General features: G+C 44.6%; 1 protein-coding gene across 2 annotated transcripts; it reads right to left on the reverse strand.

Annotated features, from left to right (window-relative positions):
* Positions 1-708: 708 nt before the first annotated feature.
* Positions 709-13,408, reverse strand: LOC4326171 (golgin-84-like). Of its 2 annotated transcripts, XR_003239000.2 has the most exons (22): positions 13,170-13,289; positions 12,770-12,850; positions 12,641-12,690; positions 11,920-12,558; positions 11,759-11,821; positions 11,591-11,668; positions 11,257-11,460; positions 10,239-10,295; positions 10,074-10,148; positions 9,916-9,987; positions 8,701-8,763; positions 8,520-8,618; positions 8,229-8,306; positions 7,914-7,982; positions 2,659-2,706; positions 2,471-2,566; positions 2,300-2,376; positions 2,101-2,146; positions 1,918-2,016; positions 1,782-1,826; positions 1,465-1,595; positions 1,239-1,322 (listed from the first exon to the last, which is right to left on the reverse strand). XR_003239000.2 is itself a non-coding variant. In NM_001401629.1 (21 exon segments), coding segments are annotated over 21 exon segments (2,130 nt in total). In that variant the 5' UTR covers positions 13,198-13,408; the 3' UTR covers positions 709-1,532.
* Between the last annotated feature and the right edge of the window lie 10 nt (positions 13,409-13,418).

The raw sequence follows: 13,418 nt of genomic DNA on the forward strand, positions 1-13,418 counted from the left end.
TTTCTCTCTCTCACTTTAGTGCTAGAAATGGCAAAACTTTAACATGCATCTAAACACCAACTAATACTTTTACAATACCAAAACTTTTGCCACAAAAAATTTTGCCATTTGTCATTCCAAATGGATCTAAACATGCCCTAAACAGGCCCTTAGATCCTCCATTTGCCACTTTGAAGCACCTTTTGCCATTTTGATCTAAACACTAGTAGCAAAACTTAGCAATTTGGCATTTGGCATTTGCTAGTTCATAGTAGCAAATTGTGCCAAAAAGTGCTTTGGGACCACTCCTTCTCTCTTTCTCTCTCTCACTTTAGTACTAGAATGGCAAAAGTTTAGGATGCATCTAAACACCAACTAGTACTTTTGCAATACCAAAACTTTTGTCATTTGCCATTTGCCATTCCAAATGGATCTAAACAAGAAGTAAAGTGCTCGTCGCGTATTGCTGTGGAAGTTAAGAAGAATAAAGGGAAAAAGACTAATTCCCCTCATCGAATGAGGGGTTGGAGAGTGGGCCATAATGACTGTTGCTACTGGCATTATCGTGTGGATTCATATGAGGATGAAACTCACATGTCGGCAGCTATAAGCTTATAACGGCAATACCGTTACAATAGAGACTCTCAGCCTATGGAATGGTGGTTGTGGTAGTTGAGTGAGAAGAGCGTGACCTGTGGAACCCAATTTAGCAAGCATACGCAGGAAATATGGTGTGCCACATTTTACCAATAAATATTTGGCATCCTGTGACTTTCTTCCAAACATGCCCTACGTTGTTGGAACAACGGGGAGCAACTGTTCAGAAGCAATTGTTATCAGATCATCACTGATCAGCAGGTCAGGGCGAGCGAGGATATCTGACTGTCATGGCTGTCCGTTGTGTGCTGGAGTACAACTGTACAAGGCGCAAACGATGATCAGGTCCTGGCCTTCCTGGCTGTCCAAAGCCTCAAGCTGTCATCAGCTAGCTTCACTGCTCCAACTCCAAGCATCACATGCCCAGTCTCGCTACACCCACACGCACAGATTGGGGGACCAGTGAGGAGCCACACAGACACTTGTGCAACCCCTCACATGCCCAAAGCCCTCTTGCTTTCCTACCAACTGGTCAGTGCAATCCAGCAATGCACAGTGCATCACACGCTTGAATTGTTATTACAATCAGGTCAGCAGCTTAAACCACCGTGCACCGGGTGGGCAGCAGTGCAGTGCGGTGCACTACAAACTTGATGCAAGAATTGGCTCAAGAGGTTTGTATTGCATGGTATATTGGGTCAAGCTATCCATAGTGTTGTACATTCTGTGATCAATATAATGAACTCCTGAAGTGTGAAAGAATGGATTGTAGCCCATGGAAGCAAAGAACATGACTTTACAAAAGGGGAGGAAACAATGAAGGCAAAAAAAAAAAAAACTGTGGGGGGTTAATACTGCATCAAACCAAGGGGGGGGGGGGGGGGGCACCTTGAGCGTCTAGAGCGAGCGCCAGGAAGCAATGCTTGAATCAGACAGAAAGAGGAGTACCCCAAAGGCTATGGCAAATCTGAGTTGGCCAACCCCCCCATGGCTGTCGGACCTTCTCTGGATGCAAAATCCTGTACATTCAAACACATTTGTCGCGATTATTCAGGGGAAAGAACTTTGTGCGTCAGTGAGATATTAAAAAATGTTCTATGCAGACATGACCCAAGCATGAAGATAAACAAAATGCATGACGACATGACCCAAGCATGAAGATAAACAAAGCACACAAAAGCAAATAGCAGTATAACATAGCTGACCTGCAGGCGGTGCATCAAGTACATCAAGAATAAGTGCACAAACACCTGGAACAGAGATATATGGATTCAATTATAGATCAACCTTCATATGCTAAAAAAGCAAGAATACAGGAAGTAAAATCTTTGCAGTTCTTACCAGATAGAATAGAAGGCTGACTCGAGCAACGGGGTGACGCCACAAAAATCTAGTTGCACGTACAGCTCCTGAATCTAGTAACTTCGCAGCCTTTTGTAACTGGAAAACAGAATATGCAAGGAAAGTAAGGTAAAATTCAATATTCAGGGTGCAGCCCTTCAGATTTCCATTGGTCATGTATACCTGCTGATTTGCTGTTGCCATGTGTCGATGATGTAGAGGAAGAGGCCTGCAAATAGTACACTTAATTGTCTAAGACAACAGCACTTGAAAATATAAGGACCATTTTAAACATTATGTGAATCATCAGGTGTGATTGAGAACAGAAGGTTTGCTCCTGTTTCCCTGGATGTTCAGAACAAAAGAGAAATGGTGAACGTACTCCAGTGCCTTGATATCAGCATCTTCTTCCCATGCTGATGCTGATCTGCGAGCAACTCTACTCCTTTCTGCTTCCATCTATCACATGGAGAACATAATGGAGTAAGATAAGAACATATAGATGAAATTGATTGCAGCAAGAACATTATGACAAGGAAAGAAATTTAGGAACCTGCACTTCATGAAACTGCTTTATTGATTTCTCCAGTTGAAACTCCAGTGCAGCCTTTTCACTTGCCATGGATTCTAGTTGTGTTTGCTTGTGGTACTGGAAGAATGGATCCATACATAAATAAACTTGGTCTTATTAATCTAGATGTCAAAGGTAAAAAAAGAACAATGATTTGAATCATAGCATACCAGCAAGTCAGTGAGCTCACGATATCTCTTCTCCAGTTCAACATGCTCCTAAAAATAAGACATGTTTACATAAATAAATGCGACCTGTGAGAACAATCTGGTAATAAGCTGAATTACTGCAGAAGTTATATTAACCAAGCTAGATGTTCGATTATCTAAACACAAACATGAAAAACCCATATAATTGTTAGATGTATTGTATAGCTAGCTGTGTATTTACTCCCTTCTTGAGGGTGCTTTCTGCATATTTGTATTGAGCTTTGTGTATACCTGTTTGGCCCAGTTGGCCCATTCAATCTAAGGTCCAATATTTGCAACATGGTATCAGAGCATATGGTTTAGGGTTCCACATCCGCCGTCGTCGTGAAGCTCTCTCTCTCCTCTCACGCGACTGGATCCCTCTTCTCTCTCGCGCGAGCGTCGCCACCTCTGCCCTGTGACCTCGCCTGTGGTCGCCGCCGCGCCGCCAGTGTCGCCGCCGCGCCTCTGCCTCTTGGGGTCGCCGCCGCGCCGCCTGGGGTCGCCGCCACGCCAACTGGAGTCACCGCCCCTCTTGCGGGCGCCGCCTTCCTCTGCTCGCGGGCGTTGCCTGCCCCTGCTCGCGGGCGCCGCCGTTCCTACTCGCGGGCGGGTGGCCACGGGCGGGCGCTGCCTCTGCTGCCGCCGCCTGCTTCTCCCTCATCTTCCACCGTCTAAAGCTACTGCCTCTACTGTGATGGCGCCGCCCTCGGGAAAACCGGGTGCCATTTCTCTTCCGAAGCCTCCGGTCATCTTCAACGGACTCAACTTCCGGGAGTATGCATTGCATATGCAGATACACATGTGCAGCCAGCGGTTGTGGGGCTACCTCATCAGCGATCGGCCTTGCCCGCCTTGTCCAACCTTGCCTGCTGAGCCTGCCATCCCGGCATATGCTGATGAGAACACTAAGCGTGGTCTCCTTGATGATCTTGCTGCTGCTATGGAGGCGTATCAGATAGATCTCTCTCTATATGAGACTTGGTTAGAGCAGGAGGCCTATGCCAAGGCTATTTTGGTTGGGAGCATGGAGGTTGACATATCACTCGACATTGCGGGCCTTGCTAGCTCTGAGTTGATGTGGACCCGTCTTCGCCAGCAGTACGAGCCTCGCAACGATGCCATGTTTCTTGCCATTGTGAATGAGGCACAATCTCTTCGTCAGCTTGATGCCACTGTGGATGAGTTCTTTCGCAAGATGTCTGCGGTGTGGCGTCAAATGGACCTACAGGGCGCTGATGTTTGTCACACTTGTACCTGTTGTCAGCGCCAGAGGGTCCAGACTGAGACCACTCGCCTCTATGAGTTCTTGTCTCGTTTGAGGCCTGAGTTTGAGCCTGTTCGAGCTCAGCTGTTGGCACGACGCCCTCGACCTTCATTGTTGGAGACCTTGCCTGAGCTACGGGCTGAAGAGACTCGTTGTCGTGAGGCTGGTATAGGCATTGCACAGCAGTCCACCTCTGTCTTGGTTGCACAGGGCTTGCCTTCTCAGGTCCATGTCTCTGCCCAGCCTGTTGTGGTGCCATCACCTTTACCTGTTGCGGCTAGTGCTCCTAGTACTCCTTCAGGCATTGTTTGCGGGTACTGTAGCAAGACAGGGCACACCGCCTCTATGTGCTACAAGAAGAAGAGAGATCAGAGTCGTCGCACCTCTCAGGGCTCTCGACAGGGCTCTTCTCAGTCAAGCTCTCAGCAGATCACATCGACCGAGCAAGAGCTTGTAAGGCTCCTTCGTCGTCTTATGACTACAGCCTCTACCTCCACCCATGGGTCTGCTGCTCAGGCTTCTAGTCTTCCACCACCACCTCCATCCTCTTCAGGTATATTGTCCTCGTGGTTTCTTGATTCTGGTGCTTCCTTCCATATGACACCCGATTCCACACATCTTTCTTCTATGAGTCCTCCTGATACCCCTCTCACAGTTCAGACAGCTAATGGCACCTCACTTCCTGTTGTTGGTCGTGGCACACTTTCTACTTCTTCCTTTCGAGTTCCTACTGTCTCTCATGTTCCTAAGTTAACCATGCAGCTTATGTCCGCTGGTCAGATCATTGATCATGGTTGTCGGATTATACTTGAGGCTGACTCTTGTTGTGTCCAGGATCGTCGCATAGGGCTCCTGGTGGGAACTGGTCCTAGGCGCCATGACTCTCAGCGTCTTTGGGAGCTTGATTGGCTACATCTCCCTTCTGATGCTTCTACCAGCCAGTCAGTCGGTTCCACTGCTTCAGCGTTAGCTACTTCATCCACTACTACTTTTGCTCAGTGGCATCGTCGTTTAGGTCATCTATCCGGTGCTAGATTATCCACACTTATTGGTAGTGGGGTCTTAGGTCCTGTTTCTGGAGATACCGCTCTACATTGTACGGGTTGCAAGCTTGGCAAGCAGCTGCAACTCCCCTATTCTTCCAGTGCCTCAGAGTCTCAGCGTCCTTTCGATCTTATACACTCTGATGTATGGGGACAAGCTCCTTTTGTTTCGAAAGGTGGCCATTCCTATTATGTGATCTTTATTGATGACTATTCGAGATTTACTTGGATTTACCTCATGTCTTCTCGTAGTCAATTTCTTTCTATTTATCAGAAGTTTGCTACTATGGTTCACACAGTACGATTCTTCCATACAGGTTTTTCGTGCTGACTCTGCTGGTGAGTACATTTCGGCAGCCCATCGCCGTTTTCTAGCTGAGCAGGGAACACTTCCCCAGTTTTCTTGCCCTGGTGCTCATGCTCAAAATGGCACTGCTGAGCGCAAGCATCGTCACATTCTTGAGACTGCTCGTGCCCTCATGATCTCCTCGCATCTTTCGCCTCATTTCTGGGCTGAGGCTGTCTCCACGGCTGTTTTTCTTATCAATCGACAGCCTTCTTCTGTTCTTCATGGTTGTACTCCCTATGAGCGCCTATTTGGTACACCTCCTAGGTACAGTCATCTTCGATGCTTTGGTTGTGTTTGTTATGTTCTTCTTTCTCCTCGTGAGCGTACCAAGCTGACTGCCCAGTCTGTTGAGTGTGTTTTCCTTGGGTATAGCACTAAGCATAAGGGTTATTGTTGCTATGATCCTGTTGCTCGTCGCATGAGGATATCTCGTGATGTCACATTTGATGAGTCTCGTCCTTACTATCCTCGCTCTTCCACTTGTGATCAGTCCTCCACTGTCAAGTCTATCTCCTTTTTGACTCTTCCGGATTGGTCCTTTCCTTCTCTACCACCAGTTCCGTCTCCATCACCACACCTCCCTTTGGTTTCTACGCCATCTCCATCACTGTCACCACCTCCTTCGCCGATGCCATCATCACCCATACTACCATCACCACCTCCTAGTACTCTTTTAGATGCTCCACATGAGCTATCACCTTTTCCGCTGCACTACTCTCGTCGTTCACGACCCCTTGTTGAGTTGTCCTCTCCCTCTATCCTTGGACCAGCTCCTGCTCCTGCTTCTCGGTATGATCTTCGTGATCGCCATGCTATTAGGCCTGCGCCTAAGTATGGCTTTACTGCTGCGGCTATTGTTGAGCCCACGACTTACCGAGAGGCTATTGCCCACCAGGAGTGGCAACAGGCGATGGCAGAGGAGATTGCTGCCTTAGAGCGTACCAAGACTTGGGATGTTGTTCCTGCACCTACTCACGTCACTCCTATCACTTGTAAGTGGGTCTACAAGATAAAGACTCGCTCTGATGGCTCTCTTGAGCGGTACAAAGCTCGTCTTGTAGCTCGTGGTTTTCAGCAAGAGCATAGTCGTGACTATGGTGAGACTTTTGCTCCAGTTGCTCACATGACCACCATTCGGACCTTGTTAGCTGTTGCCTCTATTCGTCAGTGGTCCATTTCTCAGCTCGATGTCAAGAATGCCTTTCTCAATGGTGAGCTGCATGAGGAGGTCTATATGCAGCCCCCTCCTGGGTATTCTGTCCCTGATGGCATGGTTCTTCGTCTGTGTCGTTCTCTTTATGGTCTCAAACAGGCCCCTCGTGCTTGGTTTGAGCGCTTCTCCTCAGTTGTCACTGATATTGGCTTCAAAGCCAGCGACCATGACCCTGCTCTCTTTGTTCACACTTCTTGTGGTCGGACCCTTCTTCTTCTATATGTTGATGACGTGATCATCACTGGTGATGACTCTCGGTTCATTAATCTTGTGAAGAAGCGTCTTAGTGACCAATTCTTGATGTCTGATTTGGGTCCTCTCAGGTACTTTCTTGGGATTGAGTTCTCTTCCATGTCTTCTGGTTTCTACCTCTCCCAAGAGAAGTATATTCAGGATCTCCTTGCTCGTTCGGGCCTCACTGATAAGCGTGTGGTTGACACTCCTATGGAGCTTGGGATACATCTACGGCCCAATGATGGTGAGCCTCTTCAAGATCCCACCCGCTATCGCCACCTTGTTGGGAGTCTTGTCTATCTTGGCGTCACTCGCCCTGACATCTCTCAGTTCACATTCTGAGTCAGTTTGTTTCTGCCCCTACTCAGCTCCACTACACTCACCTTCTTCGTGTCCTACGATATCTTCGTGGCACTATCTCCCATCGCCTTTTCTTCCCTTGCTCCAGTTCATTGCAGCTTCAGGCGTACTCTGATGCGACTTGGGCTAGTGACCACTCTGATCGTCGCTCTCTCTCTGCTTATTGTGTCTTTCTTGGTTCCTCTCTGATTGCATGGAAGACCAAAAAGCAGACTGCAGTTTCTCGTTCAAGTGCAGAAGCTTTGTTACGAGCTATGGCAGCCTTGACCGCTGAGATCACTTGGCTGCGTTGGCTCCTGGAGGATTTTGGAGTTTTTGTCTCTCCCCCGACTCCACTCTTGTCAGACAGTACTGGTGCAATCAGCATTGCTCGAGACCCAGTGAAGCATGAGCTAACCAAACACATCGGCGTTGATGCCTCGTACATGAGATCGCAGGTGCAAAATGAGGTTGTGGCTCTTCAGTATGTTCCTTCAGAGCTTCAGTTAGCAGATTTCTTCACGAAGGCGCAAACTCGAGCTCAGCATAGTTATTTTTTGTCCAAACTCAGTATGGTTGATCCACCATGAGTTTGAGGGGGGGGTGTTAGATGTATTGTATAGCTAGCTGTGTATTTACTCCCTTCTTGAGGGTGCTTTCTGCATATTTGTATTGAGCTTTGTGTATACCTGTTTGGCCCAGTTGGCCCATTCAATCTAAGGTCCAATATTTGCAACAATAATTTGGCTAGTGTTAACAAAATAACATCAATGACCAGCGAGACAAGTTCACCTGTCTGGAATAATGCTCTGCATCTCGTTTCATTCCAGCCATTTCAACTCTCATCTTCTGTAACTCAGCCTACATTACAAACATAAATTAGTAAAATGAACAAGTTTCTTAAGGTAAAGCATTATATATTACTATGCCATGTATAATAAATATATTGTAATATAATATCCTCCAATGTACTTGGTCAGCATATTACCAGTTCTATTACCTTGACCTGGTTGCAACTTAACAAATTTAAGCTATGCATATCCAATGGAACATCATGAATTGATATAATTCTCTATTATTCTTTGGCATCTTATGAAATAATAGTACCTCCAAAGATGATATCTTGGTTTCTGCCTCTCTTTGGCTTTGGCGTGCACGCTCAACCTCCTCCTGCCATGCTTGCATCTGTTTTTCAAACCGCAGTGGTAAGAAAAGAACAAATACCCAGAATGTTATATTTCAGGATATAACTTGACTCAAAAAATGCAGTTAGCCATTTGCAGGGTAAGTAACAATTATATTTCCCTTGTGCAAAGAGCATTTCAAATTGAACTAGAGTACGCTAAAAGCACAGCTCAATATCAAGCTGTGGATAACATGAGGCGCTTTGATTCTAACCTGAATAACTTGATTAGCTTCTTCAGAAGGCTTTTTCTGAGCACGGCGATTACGAGCTTCCATCTCCTGTAGTTCTTGTTGCAGCGATGCACATTCAACCTATGACATATCCAGAGTACTGACAATGACTAGCACAAACAAACCAGTTCACATTTCACACGAAATATTAAAAATAACTTACCTCAAGCACAGCCACCTTGTGTTCCAATTCCATTGCTCTAGATGAGCTTTGATCAGCAGCTCTCTGGACGGCAACAAAACAGTAGAGATACTAAATTTGCTATCTTTTTATAAACACGATAAAAACTGCAACAGTTTATCCAGAGCAATGATAGTGCTGGAAGGTTAGAGATCAATGGAAATACAATTTTAGTAGAATATAAACAAATTAGCTTATTATAAAGTATAAGGCTGTGTGATTTGATGGAAATATATCAAAATGATAGATGCTGAATGGCGCACATCATGGGAAACATATAAGTTGCCAAACTTTCTATCTGAAGTCCTGAATTACTGTTTCTTACAGTAACTGTTCTGATCCTCGCTTTAAGGATAAAACTCTTAAATAAAAATAAGTAAATAACGTCTCCATCTTTCAAATCACAGTTAAGGCCCTTTAGAATGTTGAATTAGTTCATGTTGGTAGTTGAAAAGTGCAAGTTGCTGTAAGGGCAACCTATACTGAAAAAAAATAATCAAATTTAGCTTATGGAGAACAAAACAAACAAACCAGTGAGGAGCTGAGTAGACAACACATGCTGATATGTTTTGGAATAACCATATTAATGCACTTCAAAGAGTACTCATTCTTCCTATTCCAGAATGTAATAAGCTACTCCCTCCGTTTCACAATATAAGTCATTCTAGCATTTCTCACATTTATATTGATGTTAATGAATCTAGACATATATATCTATCTAGATTCATTAATATCAGTATAAATGTGAGAAATGCTAGAATGACTTACATTGTGAAACGGAGGAAGTAGTAACTGTAGAAAAATAACAGAATCTGGCTAAGGTATATGGTCCTTTAGGCTGTGTTCTTTTGTTCAAGTTCTCAACTCATCTCCCTCGTTTTTTCGCATGCATGCTAAACGGTGTGTTTTTTGCAAAAAGTTTCTATATGCAAACTGCTAATACTTAATTAATTATGGCTAATACAGTAATTAATTATTTGAGTTGCTCTGTTTTGCGTGCGCGGAGATTAGTTCCCAGACACAAGGAATGAACGCAGCCTTAATGTGTCAAGCATGGGAGATTAACTAGAACAAAACATCTGCTCAACACCATTACGCAATTTTCTGGTTAGTGTTGATTTTTTTTCGGCCATATAACTTGACATCCTAGCAAAATAGATTTTGCTCATGCCTGGTAGTTATACCTTGTAAAATTACCTGGATTCTAGCAAGAGCATTTGATGCTTCAACAGCTCGATGCTCTAATTCGACTTCTCTCTCAACAGCTGCCTGCATTATAGTAGAGACTATTAAAACTAAACAGAAAAAACAATGAGTAAACAATGTAGCAAATAGAATATAATTTGACAAATTACCATCTTTGTAGCATTATGTGCAATACGCTCCTCCTCAGCCCTGCGCTCTACCGTAGCAAGTTCCTCTCGTAAAGCCTAAAGAGTAAACAACACATATGAAGGTAATATACCTGTATGAAAATGTGGGGACAGAATTTTCTACTCGAAGAAACCTTTGTTACTAACCTGGATGACCCTAGTTTCAGTAAGTTCACGGTTCCTCTTGAGACCATCCATATCTTCCTGGTTTCAACAGACAATGAGATTAATATGTACTGAGAGCATCAATTGTGTGACTGAGCTATAAAACACAACAAATGTTCAAGACCACTGGACAGCCATTTCGTTTAAGGTATGTTTCTAGAAAATAACATATTATTAAGTTAACTGCTGCAGAGAGAAACTGCAAGACTTAAAGTGATATCTAACAACATTTACATGCATATTCTTTTTTTTAAAAAAAAACATGCATTTTAGATTTGATGGCTCGCCACTGCCCACACTGGAACAAAACCAGATGAACCTCATAACTCTCAGACCTAAAATACAGCTAGGGAGCAGATTTTCCATGATTTTGTTATGCTAAATTGCAATCATGACCTAGAAGAATCTAAGATATGCAAGAGTGGATGATATCAAAGCACCAAGAATCCACATCTTGAATTCTTGGAATGACTGTGAAATTTCCAGATTCATCTTATTCCAAATAATTGAGTATGCCAATCTTCAGACCTTATTCTCAAGAAATTTAAAAGGGTACTCTTTTTTTTTTAGATAATGGGTAAATCAGGCCTTTGCTTCAGTAGAAGCTACAGCCAATGATTACAGTGTTTGCAGCAACCAAGTTGCCAACAATGTCAAAACAGAAGACAAGAACATATAAAAAAGAAAATCCTGGATGAAAGAAAGCTCATGTTACAAAGCAATAACAATTAGATCAAGACAGCCACAACACAAAACATGTACTTAACATAGCAAACATAAGAAAATGTAAGCACTGCATTAGTTTATTTTAAGCTATTAAAACGACAAAAGAACCAGGAAAGTGTGAAAAGTGTTGATGGAACCCATACTACAAAATGAACTATATTATGGATTTATGATAAATGATACTAGGACACAACATATAGTTTCCTTTTGGTCCTAGTAGTAGTAACATGGCTACTATGAAGAAATTTCTAAGAAGAGCAATAAAAGATGAAACCTGTAAAGCTGCAAGCTTTTCTTCTGAAGCTGCTGCCTTTTTCTTCCAAGAGTCCAGTGACTTAACTAGAGACTCAATCTCAGCGTTTTTTGCAGTCAAAGCATCAACCATGTTAGATTCAGCTCGTGAACCTTCTACTCTCGACATTGACAGTTCTTGCTGTAGTTGCTTCATATGAGCTTCATATGAGCTACATTTCTCTCTCTGTTAAGTGTTTTACATTAATACATAGAGAAAACAACTATAGAACATATCAGCGTCAAAAACTATAGAACATATGAGATTAATGTTAATAGAAAATGTAATGAAAAGAATGTTGGTAAGATGATTTGACCTCCTGAACAAGAAGTTCCTCCAGCTGTGCATTCTCAGATTTATACTCCTGGAGGCGGGATGAAAGTCCAGCGCAGACCTATTGGTAGTAACAAATAAATCTACAAGTCAGCATATGAACTAGCCACAACATAGATAACAGGCAGGGTCAAACTTATACTGCTCTTACCCGAGCTAACCTAGCTTCTTTTGATTGGCCAGTTTTCACAACATTCTTTAACAAACCCCGAGCCTGTCAAGGACCAGCGAGACATGGTATAGTGTAGCTGTGCGGAAGAGAACACATAACATGCAGGATATCTTGGATTACTACAATTTTCCACAACCTACCTCCTCAAGTTGGTCTTGGTCTTTCACAGAACCAGAATCAAGCTTATGTTCCTGCTGATTTTCCGTACTCTCCGGTGAGTCAGACAAACCCTCTCGTTTGGAATCTTGGGATTTTCCAGAAACTTGTGTGTCTGGTACTTCCTTGATATTTTTCTCATGGATAACTTCCATAGCTGAGTCTTTCTCCTCCAAATTAACAGCTGAAACGATCTCAGCATCCTGGTTACTGATGCTTGGCTCACATCTTTCATCTGGAACGGAAGGAGCAGAGCTTTCAGCAGCACCCTCTGAATTTCCAGAATCTGCAGCACCATCCACAACAATGGCTGCATCCTCAGCACTTCTCTCTGTTGATTGGACTTCAACCTCAGTATCAACAACCTCTGCACCTATATCATTCTTACGATCAACGACGACCTTCTCTTCTTTCTCTGCTCCACCATCATCATCCAGTCCCTTAACATCACTTGAGGAGACATCAGGTTTACTGGCACTAGCGTCGACGCTTGATGAATCAACAGGTGGCGAAGGCCTGATCTTCTCAATCTTAATCCGTTCCCGCGGTGGTTGCCTACTCTTCCTCTCTTTCTGAGCAGCCGTCCTGCTACCAGCATCCCCAGTTGCAAGCTTCAATGGACCCTGCGATGCAATTTAGCACAAAATGTAAACCATTGGTTCCCAAGCACATTTTGTATGCACAAGGAGGATACTCAGTCACGACCTTCTCCCTCAGCTTTCCCTTCTTCGCTTGACCTTCTTGACTGCTTGAACCTTCACCAAACAAAAATTAGAGATTAGTTCGCTCTCTAAGCAGCAAACCATGCACTGACTAAACCAAGGAGAAAACTACCTGAAGGCTGAGGGCTAGACTGCTCATCTGACAACTCGGTAGCCACAATCTTCGCCCTCCGGTCGACAACTTCAAGCAAGTCTGACACAAAAAAAAACAGGTAAGTTGTACTGCTCCCCGTTACCAACATCCAATAGCGTATTCAAGCAAGCAACAAGACGGATACGGGTTCGGATTGGGTGCAAATGCACGCGGCGCGCCAAAACGATCGGACAAAGCACAGCGCCAAGGCTAGTTCGCTAGGTTTAGCGACTGGCATTATAGCTCCAGGAGCAATCGAGTAAACGGCTGGCACGAGAGTAGAGGGGGGACAAGCGCCAAGATCTCAGTCGCGGAGAAGCGGTGGATCTGGGCGGCGAATCGGGAGGAGGGGGGAAGGAGGAGGAGGAGGTGGGCGTACCTTCGGCGACCTTGAGCCAGGAGGCCATGGCGGGATCTGCCGGATCGCCGCCAGGCGGGAGGAGGGGTGTGGGCCGGCGCGAGTGACGAGGAGCTTGGATGGATGGATGAATTGGCTGGTGAGATCTCCGGCCGCGGCAAGGCTGTGGGGTTCTAATGGCGGTACTACTACGGGTTGGTGGTGGCGGGGGACGGATCCAACCGGTCGCTCGGTTCGGTCGACGATGAGAAAACTAGTTCGTGTGTCATA

The sequence above is a fragment of the Oryza sativa genome, chromosome 1 (genome assembly GCF_034140825.1).
Source record: "Oryza sativa Japonica Group chromosome 1, ASM3414082v1".
Lineage (NCBI taxonomy): Eukaryota > Viridiplantae > Streptophyta > Magnoliopsida > Poales > Poaceae > Oryza > Oryza sativa.